At 40.1% G+C, this 15,699-nt stretch overlaps 1 protein-coding gene across 10 annotated transcripts in view; it reads left to right on the top strand.

Moving 5' to 3' along the window:
- The window catches only part of ROCK2 (Rho associated coiled-coil containing protein kinase 2), a 442,704-nt gene that overhangs the window by 257,387 nt on the left and 169,618 nt on the right, over positions 1-15,699 (top strand). For all 10 annotated transcript variants that reach the window (XR_003855695.1, XM_029595904.1, XM_029595908.1 and 7 more), the window contains one exon: positions 6,566-6,657. Coding sequence is in view for 9 of the 10 variants with exons in the window: in XM_029595904.1 (XP_029451764.1) it covers positions 6,566-6,657 (92 nt within the window). In the remaining variant the exon portion in view is untranslated. The remainder of the gene's footprint in view (positions 1-6,565; positions 6,658-15,699) is intronic.

Genomic DNA, 15,699 nt, shown 5'->3' with positions numbered 1-15,699 from the left:
AGTAGTTCTGGGGTGCAGGATAGAGCAATAGCCCAAGGCAGAAGGCCCTCCAAGGAGCGGATAGCCAGAGACAAGGAAGGGCCCCCGAGGAGCGGGTACCCAGAGAGTGTCTCGCCAGAGTAGGAGCTGGAACGGAAGTTCGTAGCATGAGGTGTGGAATCAGCAATGAGGGAACTCGTTGCCAAGTCGTCAGTGGTCAGGTTCGATCGGTTTAAGTATCCGGGAGTGGAGACGTCATCAGCAGGGGATGCCCCTGAGGTTCCCGCCAAGCAGTGCTTAACCTGACTTGTGCGCGCACGCCTGTGTGATCCCGGAGTCAAGATGGTAGTCGGCAGCGCCCATGCCGTCCCGGGAACGCCAGGAGGGTCGGCGGTTGCTGGCGGAGGCCGCCACTTTCCCCAATGGAGTCACTGAAGAGAAGAGAGAGGTGAGCAGAAGTGGTCGCAGCTGTTTGCGACCACTTTCAGTTGTTCATACAGCTGTTTAGAGGAGCCCATGGTTGTTGAATATAGAGAAAACAACAATCCCAACCTAAGAAATTAGATGGGTCAGATTTTTTGTTCCACAGTGTAATTGTCTTCACCTGTACTCATTTAATACTTTTATCAAACATAACACCTGGAGTCTTATTTCAGATGGGAGAGCCATTTTTTCTACATGGAAGATAAGCTAGTAGCATTCAGCTAGCTACATTCAACTACATCCCCATCTTACATGACTTGATCCTAGATTCCCTACCCGACATCTTCTGCATCACTGAATCCTGGCTGAAAAGCACCGATTCCGTACTTCTAAATCAACTACCCAGAAGTAACTATAACATTTTCTCCATACCCAGACCTAAAAAAAAAGGAGGCGGCCTCCTCTTCTTAGCACACAAAAAGCATAAATTCACATCACACTCTTTGAACCTACCACCCCCTTTTGAGACCAACCTATTCAAATCAAAAACCCTCCAAATACTCCTCCTCTACGCACCCCCCGGTCTACTCCAACACAACCTCTCCCCCTTAATCGAAGCCATAACCACCCACATCAACTTACAGGAACCGGCCATTATACTGGGGGATTTCAATCTCCACATAGACACCATCCCTCTCTCCCACACCTGCGATCTCTTCCTCTCCACCATGTCAGCCATTGGATTCACCCAAATCATCAACACCCCCACCCAAAAATCCGGTCACACACTTGACCTACTCTTCGTCAACAGCAAAATATCCACCATAGGCATACCATCAACCACCCCAACCCCATGGTCCGACCACCACCTCATTAAAGCCAAGTTCCAGATTCAAGCACCCCCCACTAAAATGGAAAAGCAAATCATCGAATACTCTAAGCCTTGCTCCAGCGACGATCTCGCTCAACAGCTACCCGAAGCCTTAAAGACCCTCAACAAAGATGACGCCAACTCTGCCACAAACTCCTGGATATCCATCAATGCCAACTTAGCCAAAACCCTATGCCCCACAGTAAGAAAAGTAATAAATACCTCAACAAAAAATAAATCCCCTTGGTATACCCTAGAACTAAAAAAATTGAAACAAAATCTAAGACAAATCGAAAAAAAAATGGAGAAGATCCCCAACACCAGAACTGAAAAACAAATACAAATCACATCTCCACAAATATACTACGGATCTCAACACGGCAAAGCAAAATTACTACGCAACAAAGATACACGAATACCAATTCAACCCCAGGACCCTCTTCTCCTACGTCAAAGACCTAACCAATTCAACTCTGAACGACTCAGCCTTGGACACCCCCTCCATCTCCAGTAAAGAGCTAGCACACTTCTTCAAAGACAAAGTAAACAACATCATATCAAAGATTCCCCTGACCCCCCCCCCAACACACCCGGACACAACAGAAACCTTCCAACTCAACTCAACATGGTCACATTTTGCCCCCGTGGCCTCAACAGAAATAGAATCCATCATAAAAAGAACCAACCCTGCCTCTCATCCCTTACACCCAATCCCCATCAAAACCTTAAAACTAATCAGCAACATCATCACCAAACCTATAACCGACATCATCAGTCTGTCACTCGAACAAGGAATATTCCCAGACAAACTCAAAAATGCAGTAGTGAAACCCAACCTCAACTCATCAAATCTGACCCAGCCAACTACAGACCAGTCTCCAACCTACCATTTATAGCGAAGATCCTGGAAAAAACCGTCAATAATCAACTCACGGAGCACCTTGATAACCATAACATCTTATTACCTGCACAGCATGGCTTCAGAAAATTATTTAGCACCGAAATCCTCCTACTCACTCTCACGGACACCATCATCAGAGGAGTCGATGATGGTCAGTCATACCTCCTGATACTCCTCGACGTTTCCGCCGCCTTCGACGCCATCAATCACAAAACCCTCCTCTTAAGACTAACAGAGATCTGGCTACGAGACTACGAGACAACACAATCAAATGGTTTGAGTCATTTCTCCATAACAGATCATGCAACGTCAAGACAAAGGCATCTGAATCCTCCAGAATAACACTTACTCATGGCGTACCACAAGGCTCATCCCTCTCCTCCACCCTATTTAACATTTACCTCCTCCCCCTCTGCAAGTTCCTCTCAAATTTAAATCTCACCTATTTGGTATATGCTGACGATATACAAATCTTACTCCCCATTAACAAATCCATCGAAGACAGCCTAAAGAAATGGAACCAACTCAGCATAGAGATCACTCAACTGCTATCCCAACTATCACTATGCCTCAACCAAAGCAAGACCGAAATCCTACGCATCTCCAATGACTTCATCTCAGCCCCCATCAACCTCGTCACCTATACCAATGCAGAGGCACATCTCACACCATCTACAAGAAACCTAGGAGTAACTATAGATGACGAACTCAACCTCAAGCATCACATCTCTAACATTATCAAAGATGGATTCTTTAAACTGCAAACCCTAAAAAAGCTGAAACCCCTACTACACACACAAGATTTTCGGACAGTACTACAATCAATAATATTTGCTAAGTTGGATTACTGCAAATCCTTACTCCTTGGACTACCCGAAACCACAATCCGACCTCTTCAAATACTGCAAAATGCAGCTGCCAGGTCCATCACTAACTTAAAAAAATGCAACCACATCACACCCACACTAAAAGAACTCCACTGGCTGCCCATCGCCCAAAGAATACAATATAAAACCCTCACCCTCTTACACAAAAAAATTAACAATGAGATGAACTGGCTAAACACCACCATCCGGCCATACTCCCCCCATAGAAACCTCAGATCCACTGACACTGGCCTACTCATCGTTCCCAGCTCTAAAGATGCCCACCTCTCCTCCACCCGAAAATGAGCCATATCTGTTGCCGGCCCCACCCTCTGGAACTCCCTCCCACCCCTCCTCAGGAACGAACCCTCCACCCAAGCATTCAAAAAACAACTCAAAACCTGGCTCTTCAGAAAAGCCTTCCCCCCCTGATACATAACCCCTCGTGGATCCATCCGGTCTCCTTTTTTATACTTTCCCACGTCCTAATTATCATGGTTTTTAACTAAAATGTTTCCTCTCGAGCCACATCCTAAATATTAATATCATTATCTCATGTATTTCTCTTGTATGTATAATTTTTACCCACAATGTTCCTCACGATCTCCACCCTATGTATCATGTATCCTTCAAGTTACTGTGTTGACAAGTTTTGTTATTCACTTTAGTAATCAGTTATCAAACATCCCACTCTCAACCTTTATGTAAGTTACCATGTTACAATGTAAGTTACTATGTTACAATGTAAGTTATCTAATCACCAAGTTGCCATGTTACAATGTAAGTTACCTAGTCACCAATTAAGTTACCTAGTTACCATGTAAGTTGCCTTTTTACAATGTAAGTTACCTAGTTCAATGTAAAATAAGCAGTTCCTGCCTTATTGGTTTCATGTGAACCGATGTGATATCTCGATCGAATGTCTGTATATAAAAACAGATAAATAAATAAGTAAAATTTATCATTAATAAAATAGGCATAGGCACAGCTGACTAGCAGATGATTGATATAGTGGTATGTTTCTGACACCATTTGTAGCCCATTGCGAGGCAAGAGAATGGGTTATTGCATTCCATACACCTGATGTCTGATGCTATGGCTTTGATTAGAAATTATTTTTAAATGAAAGATTTTCACAGTTATTTGAGTTCATGAATGATAATGTTTTAAAGAGTATTATATGTTTTGCCATTTCTTTGTTTGCTATATATTGTATAACTATAGAAGATGGCTCTGCTTTCTTATTCACAAATTAGGATGATACAGAATCTAAACTTGGAGATTTTAAGGTGCCTAGAGAAGCAGGACTACTGCAGAAACACAGGGTACATAAAGCAAGCTAGTAATAAACAGGAACATAAAATGTAGGCCTGAGACTAGGATCAAAAGTAAGATCAGACAGGCTTGAGAGTTTGACCACGCTCTAGCAAAGTACTGACTGTGAACTTGGACTATAACTGTTTTTAGACAGGAACAAGATGGCTGCCAGCAGGATGTGTAGGCCACTGAGCTGGGAGGACTAACCAAAGGGTCCAAGAAGCCCAGTGAGGCCCTCTGCTGGTGGGAGGGACAAATTATCCAAAATGGTTTTGCATTGACCAGAGATGCCTAAACCTTTGCACACAACTGTAGTATTTGAAGTTTCTGAAAACTCCTTTTATTTAATCTCACTACTATTTAATGTAAGTAAATTGAAGGTGCTGTTGCACTATAATAGATGGTCTTGCAGGCATCACGATGATGCATAAAGTTTGAACACATCACGAAGGGTGGACTTCAAAGGAGGAGATCTTTACAAGTGGTGAGCAAGGGAGAAGGGTGTCTATATTTTATTACAAACAAATATAAAAATATATGAATTAATACTTGTTGGAACAAAGATGAAAATAGAGAGGTCCAGAAGAAGAAACAATTGCCTTAAGAAGAAAGCAAGTTAATATTCTGACTAGTACTGCTGTTTTAACCTCTTTGATCCTAACATCATGAAAAGTTGGACTTTTATCATCGAAAGCTTATGCCACACTAGAAGGTGAAACCAGCCTCTGTCATTTTTTACCTAGCATGTCCATTTCACTTGAAACTTTCAGCACGCATACTTGTTTTGTTATGCTGTTTTTTTTTCAAGATCCAGATTACATCTGCTTAAAATTTTTGGTAATTTTTGTAAACAATTTTGTGTCCACACCCTTGGCATGAAAGCACTGGCGTTCATAATCTCCAGTAATATGTACGACAGCATGTTGTTCCATTCTGCAAGAAACCCTTAGGAGAAAATAAAATTGTTCATAGAAGCAGTGCATTTGTTTAACAGAAATCCCATTCAAAGGGAACATGTTGGGACTTGACAAGGATGTTCTTGCACTTAAAATGCTGCTCTAACAGGAATTCTTGTAAATGGACCCCATTGTGCATAGATGTCTATTGAGTAAAAATCACTCCTTTTAAATCAGAGGTTCAGATGATGAGCCCACAGGTTTTCCTGTTGTGGTGCATTTACTAGTGCTACTCATAACTGAGTCCCTGTAGTACACTCTTTTTGATATAATAAACAAAAGTGAAAAACACATGATGCTATGGCAGAGAGGAGCTTAGCATGGTGGGTTTTGTAAGGCTGAATGCATAGAGGAGGCATGTCCTTATCAAAGTGCTACTTCAGCAGCCTTGCCAATCCTGGAGTCCGGGAAACAGTGGATGAAAGAGATACACAAGAGTTAAATACTGTTGCTGTGCCCTACAACACTTCCTCACGTGTACAGGTCTTCCTGTTAACATTACAGCCTGTGCTCTGGGGTTTTTATTTAAAACAGATGCCCTCTCTGCTTACTCCATCACTATTGAGGCACTTAATTGTGACAAGCAGGAATGAGCTTGTCTTCTGATTTATTAGTATTTCTACCACAGGAGCTGTTTTCTGTGCTCCTGTGAAATCAATGTTTCTGTTGAGCTATTTAGAGCATAGATTTTTATGGGGCACATGGTATACGTGTAAATACCAGACATGGAAGGGTTAATTTAGGGGGAAAGGGATGGGCTGGGGTGTTTGTAATATTTACTTTACTGAGTTTTCACTTGTGAAAAAAAAACTCAGTAATGAATTATTGCACACAAGCCCAGATCCCGTTTACGTCCTAAGGTTTTTCATCTGGTTTGGCAGGCTCCCCATATGTTGCAGTTAAAGGGGGTTTTTATTTAAAACTTTTTGACTGTGTACTCCCTCTACACACACATCTAGATGGAAGAATGCTGCACTTCACACGTGGCACATTCAGCATCCCAGCCGTTTTACTTCTTACCAAGAAGTGCAGATTGTGAAACAAGCGTGAGATAAACTATGGATAAGAGACCAAAGTGGATGAACTGATTTAATGAAACCTCAATTATTTTGTTAAGCCTCTCTTTGTAAACTAAGTAGTATGATGAGGGTGTGGTAGAGAACCTGTTTTAAATTTCTGGCAAAAGGGACAGGTGCAGAACACCGAGAGCTTTTTTTAATATTTTAAAAATTGGATTAATTGCTATGTTTAGGGATGTGCGACTGGGGAGAAATGGAGTAGAAGAAATTAAGCAGCATCCTTTCTTTAAGAATGATCAATGGACTTGGGATAACATACGAGAAAGTAAGTCATTGTAACTATTATTTTATTTACTATTCATTTATTTGAATTGTTTAGCATTACATTTTTGTATAGTTTCAGCTAGATGTTAAAAGAACATTTGACTTCTGTTTTACAAAATTGTGCTTTGAGCATTAAAAACTAGCCCTTAAAAAGCATGCCTGCTGTTTGTCAGTTATTATACTGTTCTGACCCTGTCTAGAAATTTTGCCTTTGCCTTCCTTGTTTACTGTTGTCAGTTATAAATTATTGCCCACGTTAACCCTCCGTAGCCTGTGGATTCTGAGCTTTGGGAAAATCCTGGCTGTTTCCCAGAGTTAATACAGCCTGCATCTTTTTCTTGTTTTTCAGTCCAGTATCTCAACAGTTACTTTTTATGCCACTTGGTTATAATTAACATTTGCTTATGCAACACAATCTGTCTTTTGAGTATTTTAGTGGAAGAGTTGGTGGCTTGCAAAGTTATCCTAAAAGCTGAATTTCATTCGGATTATTTCAGGTTTTTTTTCCACAGTTTTACGGAATTTGCTTTGCACTACGTTAACTCTATGGATTTGACATATGCTAGGAGGGACTTTAGAAAAATGTTAATTTGAATGCTTTGCTAAAATACACATTTTCACTTGTTCATTATATTCCCAAGCTCTTCATCTTTGTTCGTAAGCATTGTTTGTTGTTGCATAGACAAATTTACAACAAATGAGTAGCAGTTTTATCTGTTTTGATCAGATCCACCAGAATTTAAAGCAGCAACTGGACTGCTTTTTGGATTTTGTTACTTTTTTCTCTCTTTCTTTTAGGCCTTCTTTCTTTATGTGCCAGAATATTACTATATTTCTTGTAGTTTTGCACTTTTCTGGAATACAGTGGTGTTCATCTTTTACTTTGACCACAGCCTTACTTTTTTGTTCAGTTCTCTTTCCTTTAATCCATTGCACTTAGATTTTTAAATGTTTCAGTGTGGCACTTGCTTGGGATTCAGGAGAGACTCATGGGGAATTAATTCCATTTACCTTGGTTTACAATTCTGGTAGTGATAGAGATGGAAGGAGACTTTCAAATGCTTTTAAATGCAATTTCTTCACAGGAGTGACAGGCCCAATAAGTATTTATTTTATTTACTATATTTATTTACCACTGTTCCAACGGTCACAGTGGTTTACAATTCAGACATTCATAGTTGATGAAAATAAAACAAATCAGACAATATAACTACTTGTAATAACAATCATTTAAAATTACTTAGTAGATTATCAGGCTAAATAAAAAAAACACAGCAATATATCACTTTTATAAAACAATACAAATATTTAAATAACTAATATCAGCAAGAAAATTAATGAAAATTCAACAACAAATAAAAATCATTTAACACACCCTTAAAACTAAAATAAATAAATAAATCAAAATCAAAATCCTAAAGTTAATCATATATATAGAGCTGGCTAATATTTCCATAAACTAAAATAAGTTTCCTTAATTCTGTAAATAGATATTAATTTCTTCAAACAGGAGTCTATTTAGCCATGTTTTTTAACATTTTCTTAAAGATGTTTGTGTCTTACTAAAACATAGCTGCTCTGGCATTGTCTTCCAGAGAATAGGGCCTGCAACTGATATAGTTCTATTCCTTACTTCTCCAATATGTGTCTGATGTATGTTAGGAGCTACCAAGAGTCTTTGGTAGTTTCTAACATGCATGGGGATCTTAATGATTGTATTTTAACTGTCAGTTGAAGTAACCAAGATGATTTTTTCTAGTAATACTGCTTTAGGTTTGTAGCCATTTGCCATACTGGTGATTATGGTGGATTCATTTTTGGCAATCTTAGAACACTGAAATGGCACTGGCCAGATCAGTATTAAACACAGTGCTGTCTTTAAAAGTAAATCCTTTGGAAGTGCTTAGGTAAAGGATGGAGGTTAATAGTGAGGATTAAGTGTATTAAAATATTCTCCTCATTCTTGGTAAATTTAAAAAGGCATTGTCTTCCATTTTTAAGCATATATGACTATATAACTCTGAGGGTTTACCTATCAGTACTCTCAGCTTTTATAGAACTCTGAAGCCTGGATTCTAACCAGTCATAATATATATAATCATATTTCCCCAATTCTTTCAGTATTACACTTGTTCCCGATACAAATCCAAATTCAATATAAGGTACATAATACATAAAACACTCATTAATATAGATACAGTATAACTTGGAGCAGCATTATGCTCCAAAAAGATCTCTCAGATCCCATACAGAAGCCTTTTGGAGGTCTCTTCACTTTATCATGCCCAACTAGGTGAGGTTAGAGATCAAGCAATATATGTTGCAGGCCCAAGATTGTGGAATTCTATGTCAGAATACCTTAGACTAATATCTGAACCCAAGCTTTAAAAAAAAAAAAAAAAAGCAATGAAGGACCTGGCCATTTAAGGCAGTGTTCAATGCAATGAAATAATTACTCTCAATGAATAATTTAAAGGAGGATAATTTAGATTCTTTTTTTTTTTACGTATATCTTAAACTTGTATTCATATTTTATAGTGGAGAATGTATATATGTTTTTAATTCTTGTGAACCACTACGATCAGTGTAGAAAGCTGTATATGAATAATTCTCAATAAATAAAATTAACCCTGTAATCACTTACCATTGAGGAGGTTATGATTTTGGAAACAATTTGGGTTTCAACAATGTGTTGGCCTTTTTCTTAATTGGCGCTGCTGTGGAGATGCTTTAATGCTCTTGTGTCTTCTCTTAAGTTGATCTTGCTAAATGTTTTTCACATTCTGGGTACATGGCCCTTTTAAATTGCTGTAGTACTGTATGATAATTTGTACTGCAGTTTATTAATAGACACAGGGCTATGTCTTACTGCTATTCCTTTGACCTCTTTAGAGCCTTTACTAAGAGGAGCAGCAGCTGCCACTGTTCTTGTTCTGATTGATAGTATGCCTAAACTGCTTTATTAGTGAATGATGCCATGGTCTGGCAACAGCAATCTTAAAAAAGTGAAGTGTTTCTTCTTTAGTAGTTTGCAACAGCAAGCTAAATTAACATTAAATTATAAAAAAAAAGGTATGGTTGGGTCACTACTCTGGGTTGACCGCCTTACACTGATATTGTAGGACACAAGACCGCCTGACACTGATATTGTAGGACACAAATATATATAATTATGATTTATATATAATCTTGTACAAGCTGTTAATATTATCCTGTTTGTTTTAAATACAAACCTTGTCATTGTCCCTGTCATGTATCTAAATTTTTTTGTCTTTATTGCAACCATGTGCTGAAGCTGTTAAAATTTATTATGACCCTGGGTAGCAGGGAGTTCTGGAGGTGTGACACCCCCTTCCTCTTCAGGCTGCTCAGAAATAGAATAAAACAGCAGCATTTTAAAAGAAACAAAATGATGGCAAGCCGATTTGTCAACATGTTTTCTTTCTCCAGTCATAACAGCAGCTACAAGTCCATCTGAACTGTCAAAATATACATGAGTTTCTGAACAGGCCTACTAGTCTTTTGGCAAAAATCTGTAGGTTAACTTCCCCCCCCCCCCCCCCCCCCCCCCCCCACACACACACCCCAGTTCTGTTTTTCCCTTCTGATGATGATCCTGCTGTTCATGTAGATCTTCTGTGTCTGATCTCCTGTCTGTTTCAGCAAACATCAGGTCTCAAACTCTAACTGACAACCAGAAGACATTGAGCATAGGGACTGAGGCAGCCCATCTGGTGCTCACAGGATCCCAGAGAGAGCAGGGTTGGTGTAGTAGGGCTTACTCATCCCCCATGCTTTCTACCTTCTAGTTCTCGGTAGAACTGGAGCCCTGATGTTCATAGCAGCAGGGAGAAGATCAGATATTGGAGGTGTATACCAGGAGGAGGAGACTGGACTTGAAATTACCTGGTTATTTGATGACTAGATGTAGTTTATGTGAATTTCAGCTAAGCTTTTAACACTGTCCTGCGTATGAGGCTCATAAAACTGAGCAGCCTGGAGCTAGGACCCATGGTGGTGGACCAGATTAGAAACTGAGAGAAAGACAACAGAAGTTGGTAGTAAATTGAATTCATATTGAAGAAGGAAAGTTGATTAGTGGAGTGTCTCAAGGATTTGCGCTGGGGCCAGTTTTGATAACTGTCTTCATGAGGGAAATTGTGAACTAATGAAAAGGAAAAGTTTGTATTTTTTTCAGATGATTCTAAGATATGCAACAGAGTAGACAGAATGAGGTATGGTCTGAGGAAGGGTGGAATAGCTTGGCAGTTAAGATTCAGTACAAAAAAGTACAGTGTTATGTATTTGGGGTGCAGAAATCCCAGGAAGCCATACTCGATAGCAGGTGAGAAATTGAGTTTCACAGACCAAAAAAGAGATCTTGGGATGATTGTCTGGATCTCAAGCTAGCAAAACAGTGTGATAATGCAGTGATCAGAGCCAAGAGGATGCTAGGGTACATAGGGAGATGCATAATCAGCAGAAAAAAGGAATTGATAATGCCTCTATATGTGACATGGATGTGATCTTAAGAATAATGTTGTGTTCCATTCTAGAGGCCATTCCTCCAAAAGGGTAAAGTTAGGTCACCAAAAACTATATCGTATGAGATAAAGAAAGACAGAGTTGTATGGTAGACATTGAAATTTCTCAAAGGTACAAATCAGGCTGAAAAAGCAAACTCTTTTTCAGAGAAAAGAATGTTATAGAATAAGACGAGCAACATCAGAAAATATTTCTTCTCAGAAAGGGTGGTGGATACATGAATTTGACTCCCAAGGGAGGTGCTGGAGACAAAAATAGTAATAGAATTAAAAAAATACACAGAATAAGTATAAAGGATGAGTAGTGGCAAAGAGGTGAGGGGAGAGACAAAGATGGCTAGGGTCTGTGGTGACGCATTAGATGTGGAATTGGGTAGACTAGCTAGGCCTAAATGTTTCTTGTATGCTGCTTTTATATTCTAAATCAGGGGTGGCCAACTCCGGTCCTCAAGAGCAACAAACGGGACTGTTTGTCAGGATATCCATAATGAATATATGTAAGATATATTTACGTACAATGGAAGCAGTGCATATAAATCTCTCTCATGCATATTCATTTTGGATATTCTGAAAACTAGGCCTGTTTGAGGCTCTTGAGACCTGGACTTGGCCACCTTTGCACAAGACAGTGACAGGAGCAGGGTTGGGGGCACAGTATTGCAAACAACACACCCTTCACTCTTTCAGGAGTAAAGACAAGGAGAAAAGTGATAAAGGTGAAACAAAAGGGCAGAAAATGGAGGCATGACTTAGTGGTACTGCAGGTCATGGGCTGCGTTAGTATCAATGGTTTATAATTCCCCAGAAACCCACTGGGTCAGTACTAGCAGATTGAGGGTGGCTGGTACTATCTTCCAGAAAGACCTCAAAGTCCCAGGGGGCTGGATGTTTGAGCAATATCTTCAGTCATCTTGATGATAAGCTAGATTATTAAAATGTTTGGTGATGAGACATTGGGGTGGGGAGGAATGTTGAATTTGGTGTGGGATCTTGTATGTTCATTTACCAGGAATGGTGGTAAACAACCTAAGCAGCTGTAGTATTGACTGCATCAGGTTTCCAGGAAGTCATTGTGTAACCTGCTCAAAGCAGCATTTTACAACCCTAGACAGTGATACAGTTTCATCTGGCTTCCAAGAAGGCTGGGGTAACCTGCATGGAATGACCATGGTTTATGCCCAAGGATATTGGTCATGTAAGAATCAAGAAGACTATGCCAAACCTGAAATGACCTTCCACTGGAGCGAGCACTGTAACAGGTTTTGGACAAGTTTGGGACAGATGTGGAGGGCAGTGGGTAGAAAAAGGGTTGAGATCATTTAAGCCATGGGCTGGTGGGGGGGCGGGGGGAGTTGAAGGTGTTTTGTGTATGGGAAGTTTTATGCTAATCTATTTCAAGTGTTATAAAATCATAGAGGAAGAATCTCAGCTGGGCAGACTGGATGGGCCTATTAGTCTTTTTCTGCTGTCATTCACTGTTACTTTGTATGTGGATGTTGAGAAAATACCCAACAAATCTCTTCAGCCTGACTTGAAAACAGCCACTATCGGGCCGATTCAGTAAAAACGCGGGAGAGCGGATGAACGCCCGCTCTCCCGGCACGCGCACCGGCCATTCGCTGGTGCGCGCGATTCAGTATATAAATGAGGTGGTGCGGTAGAAACGGGCAAAAGGAGGCGCTGGGGACACTAGCACGTCCCTAGAGCCTCCTTTTGACCCGGAGCGGCGGCTGTCAGTGGGTTTGACAGCCGACGCTCAATTTTGCTGGCGTCGGTTCTCGAGCCCGCTGACAGCCACGGGCTCGGAAACCGGACGCCGGCAAAATTGAGCGTCCGGTTTTCGGCCTGACAGCTGCCGGCCCAATTTAAATTTTTTTTCTTTTTCTTTTTTACTTTTTACACCCTTTGGGACCTCCGACTTAATATCACTAAGATATTAAGTCGGAGGTTGCACAGAAAAGCAGTTTTTACTGCTTTTCTGTGCACTTTCCTGGTGCCGGCAGAAACTAGCGCCTACCTTTGGGTAGGCACTAATTTCTTACAGTAAAATGTGCGGCTTGGCTGCACATTTTACTTTCTGTATCCCGCGCACATACCTAATAGGGCATTCAACATGCATTTGCATATTGAGGGTGCTTGTTGAGGGTGCTATTAGGTGCTGCGGGTTGGACGCGCGTTTTCCGCCCCTTACTGAATAAGGGGTAAGGGAAAACGCGCGTCCAAGAGTAGGCCTGTATGTGAATTGGTGCAAAGTATTTGGAAACATCTGAAAGACAGTGTGTGTTGCTGATCAGTCGTCACAGGTTTTACAGAAGTTCCATGTTAATGGCCTTTGACATATCACCTGACAGACCACTAATTGCTGATTAAAAGCTGGTAATCTGTGAGCTGATAACTGTTTTACCCAAGCTTTGCTGTATACTGTAAATATGATTTCTGTGACCTGTGGTTATCAATGTGTTTCTCCTATATCACTGCAGTAAAGGCATACCTTTTTGAAAATATTTTAATATTTCATTTTTTGAGGAATTAATACAAAATGATCAAAGGGTGTTCCAGTTTGCAAAAGAGAACAGAGAGCACAGTACTTGTCTAGACCCATTTGTGGCATGTTTCATAGATGCCAGATGTATATTTCCTACCTAGGGGCCTCTACACTAAGTATTTTCCCATAGATATAAAATAGGAAACCCCCTTCAGTACATTGGGCATATTTGTTATGCTGTGTCAAAATACAATACCCTCTAGCAGTGTTTTCAAATCAATCAAATGGTGGTTGCCTTTTGTTTAAGTGCTGCTTGTCGTGCTATGCTTATGGATTTGGCCGTAGAAGCAGTCGTGTGTTTTTTTTTTTCCTTAATGTCTGCACAGCAGTACTTCAGACTGTAAAAAAAGGTCATGGCTCATTTTGGTTATCCCTGAATCCAACTTTTTCTTTCCCTCCACCCCCCCCCCCCTTTTGAAGCAGAGAGTGATGTTGCATCAGAAAGGCTAGCCTATTCCAACAGTATGGGCTCCACCGTAACCCAAGTGGAACCAGGTTGTCTGTGCTAACCTAGAGCATAGGGGAAAGCCAATCGTCACTCAGAAGTGCATGGTTTAGAGAGATGTATCTTCCAAATTACTTGCAAAACAGGGAATTTTCCAGTAGAGAAGTTTTGTTTTTTGGTTGAAGTAGCTCAGATTGACAAAGAGCCACCCAGATGTGAATGACTCTAAATTGCCTAAATCATTTGCTTACAGGTTGTGAATACTAAGAGAAATGAAACAACAAATAAAACACACTTTAAAATGTCTGCATTTCTAATGCCAGAAGTCTGAACAGTAAGACTTGTAAAATAGAAGGTATGGTGGCATATAAGGATATATAAAGTTTGAGACATGATGGAAGAAGAATAACTAATGGGACACTGTGATATCAGAGTATAAATTATATGAACTTGATAGGGCAGATCAAATTGGTGAAGTGGCAGCATATAGATAAAAGATGGAACAGAGTTAAGCATGATAAAAATCCTGCAAGAAACAAAATGCACTGAAGAATCCTTAGGATACAAATTCTGTGTGTACCTGGTAAGCATAGAGCAGTGGGTGTATGCCACCAGCCACCTGGCCAAAATGAAGAAAGACTGAAATGCTAACTGAAATTAAAAAAGCAAATAAATTTGGCAATACATTAATGATGGAAGATTTCAGTTATCCGAGTATTCATCAGGTTAATTTTTTATTGGGACATGCTAGAAAGTTTAATTTTCTAAATACCATAAATGAAGGCTTCATGGAGCAGCTGGTTCTAAAACCGATGAGAGGAGCAGCTAATTTAAATCTAGTTCTCACTAGAAGTAAATTGTATTTATTGTTTTCCATTGACAAGCAGGTATGAATTAGCCATAACATGTGGGTGAAGACATCAGACAGTGCTAAAACAGACCTAGCTTTCAGAGCTCAGTAAATAGTTAATTGAGCATGTGCGTGAATTCCGCGTGTGCATATGTTCTCATGAGTTCCTCAGTTTTTCTTCATTTGAGCTACCACATAGGCATGTCCAAGTCTTTTTCAAAAATTTGTTTTTTTTGGCCTTAGTGTCCTTATATTTCCCATTGCTGCTTCTGTATTTTCTGCTGGTACCTCAGCAGTCCATCAAACAGAACTTTTAAGTTCTTAAAAAATATATATATAAATAATAGAGTATGGAAAAGACCAAGGCCAAAAAGCTTGCAGCCACCGAATTCAAGGTCTGCATCTATCAATGCCTGATGTTCATCACAGCTGCGCATTCTGTCTGCTATCGCTACCTGGGCCTGCACCATGATGACCCCAACTAATATAGCTGTGGTTGGATGTTTCCTAGAGATAGCAGTACCTAAGGAGGAACCCAAAGTCTCAGCGTGAGGCTGAGTAGCAGAGCCACTCCTCATCCAGATGTGAAGCATCAGATTCACAGCACAAGAAATCAAGATCTGAATCTTCTCTTCCTTGTTCGTGAAAGTACAGGAAGG

The sequence above is a fragment of the Rhinatrema bivittatum genome, chromosome 3, assembly GCF_901001135.1.
Source record: "Rhinatrema bivittatum chromosome 3, aRhiBiv1.1, whole genome shotgun sequence".
Taxonomy (NCBI): Eukaryota; Metazoa; Chordata; class Amphibia; order Gymnophiona; family Rhinatrematidae; genus Rhinatrema; species Rhinatrema bivittatum.
This window is presented reverse-complemented; position numbering and strand designations above follow the sequence as displayed.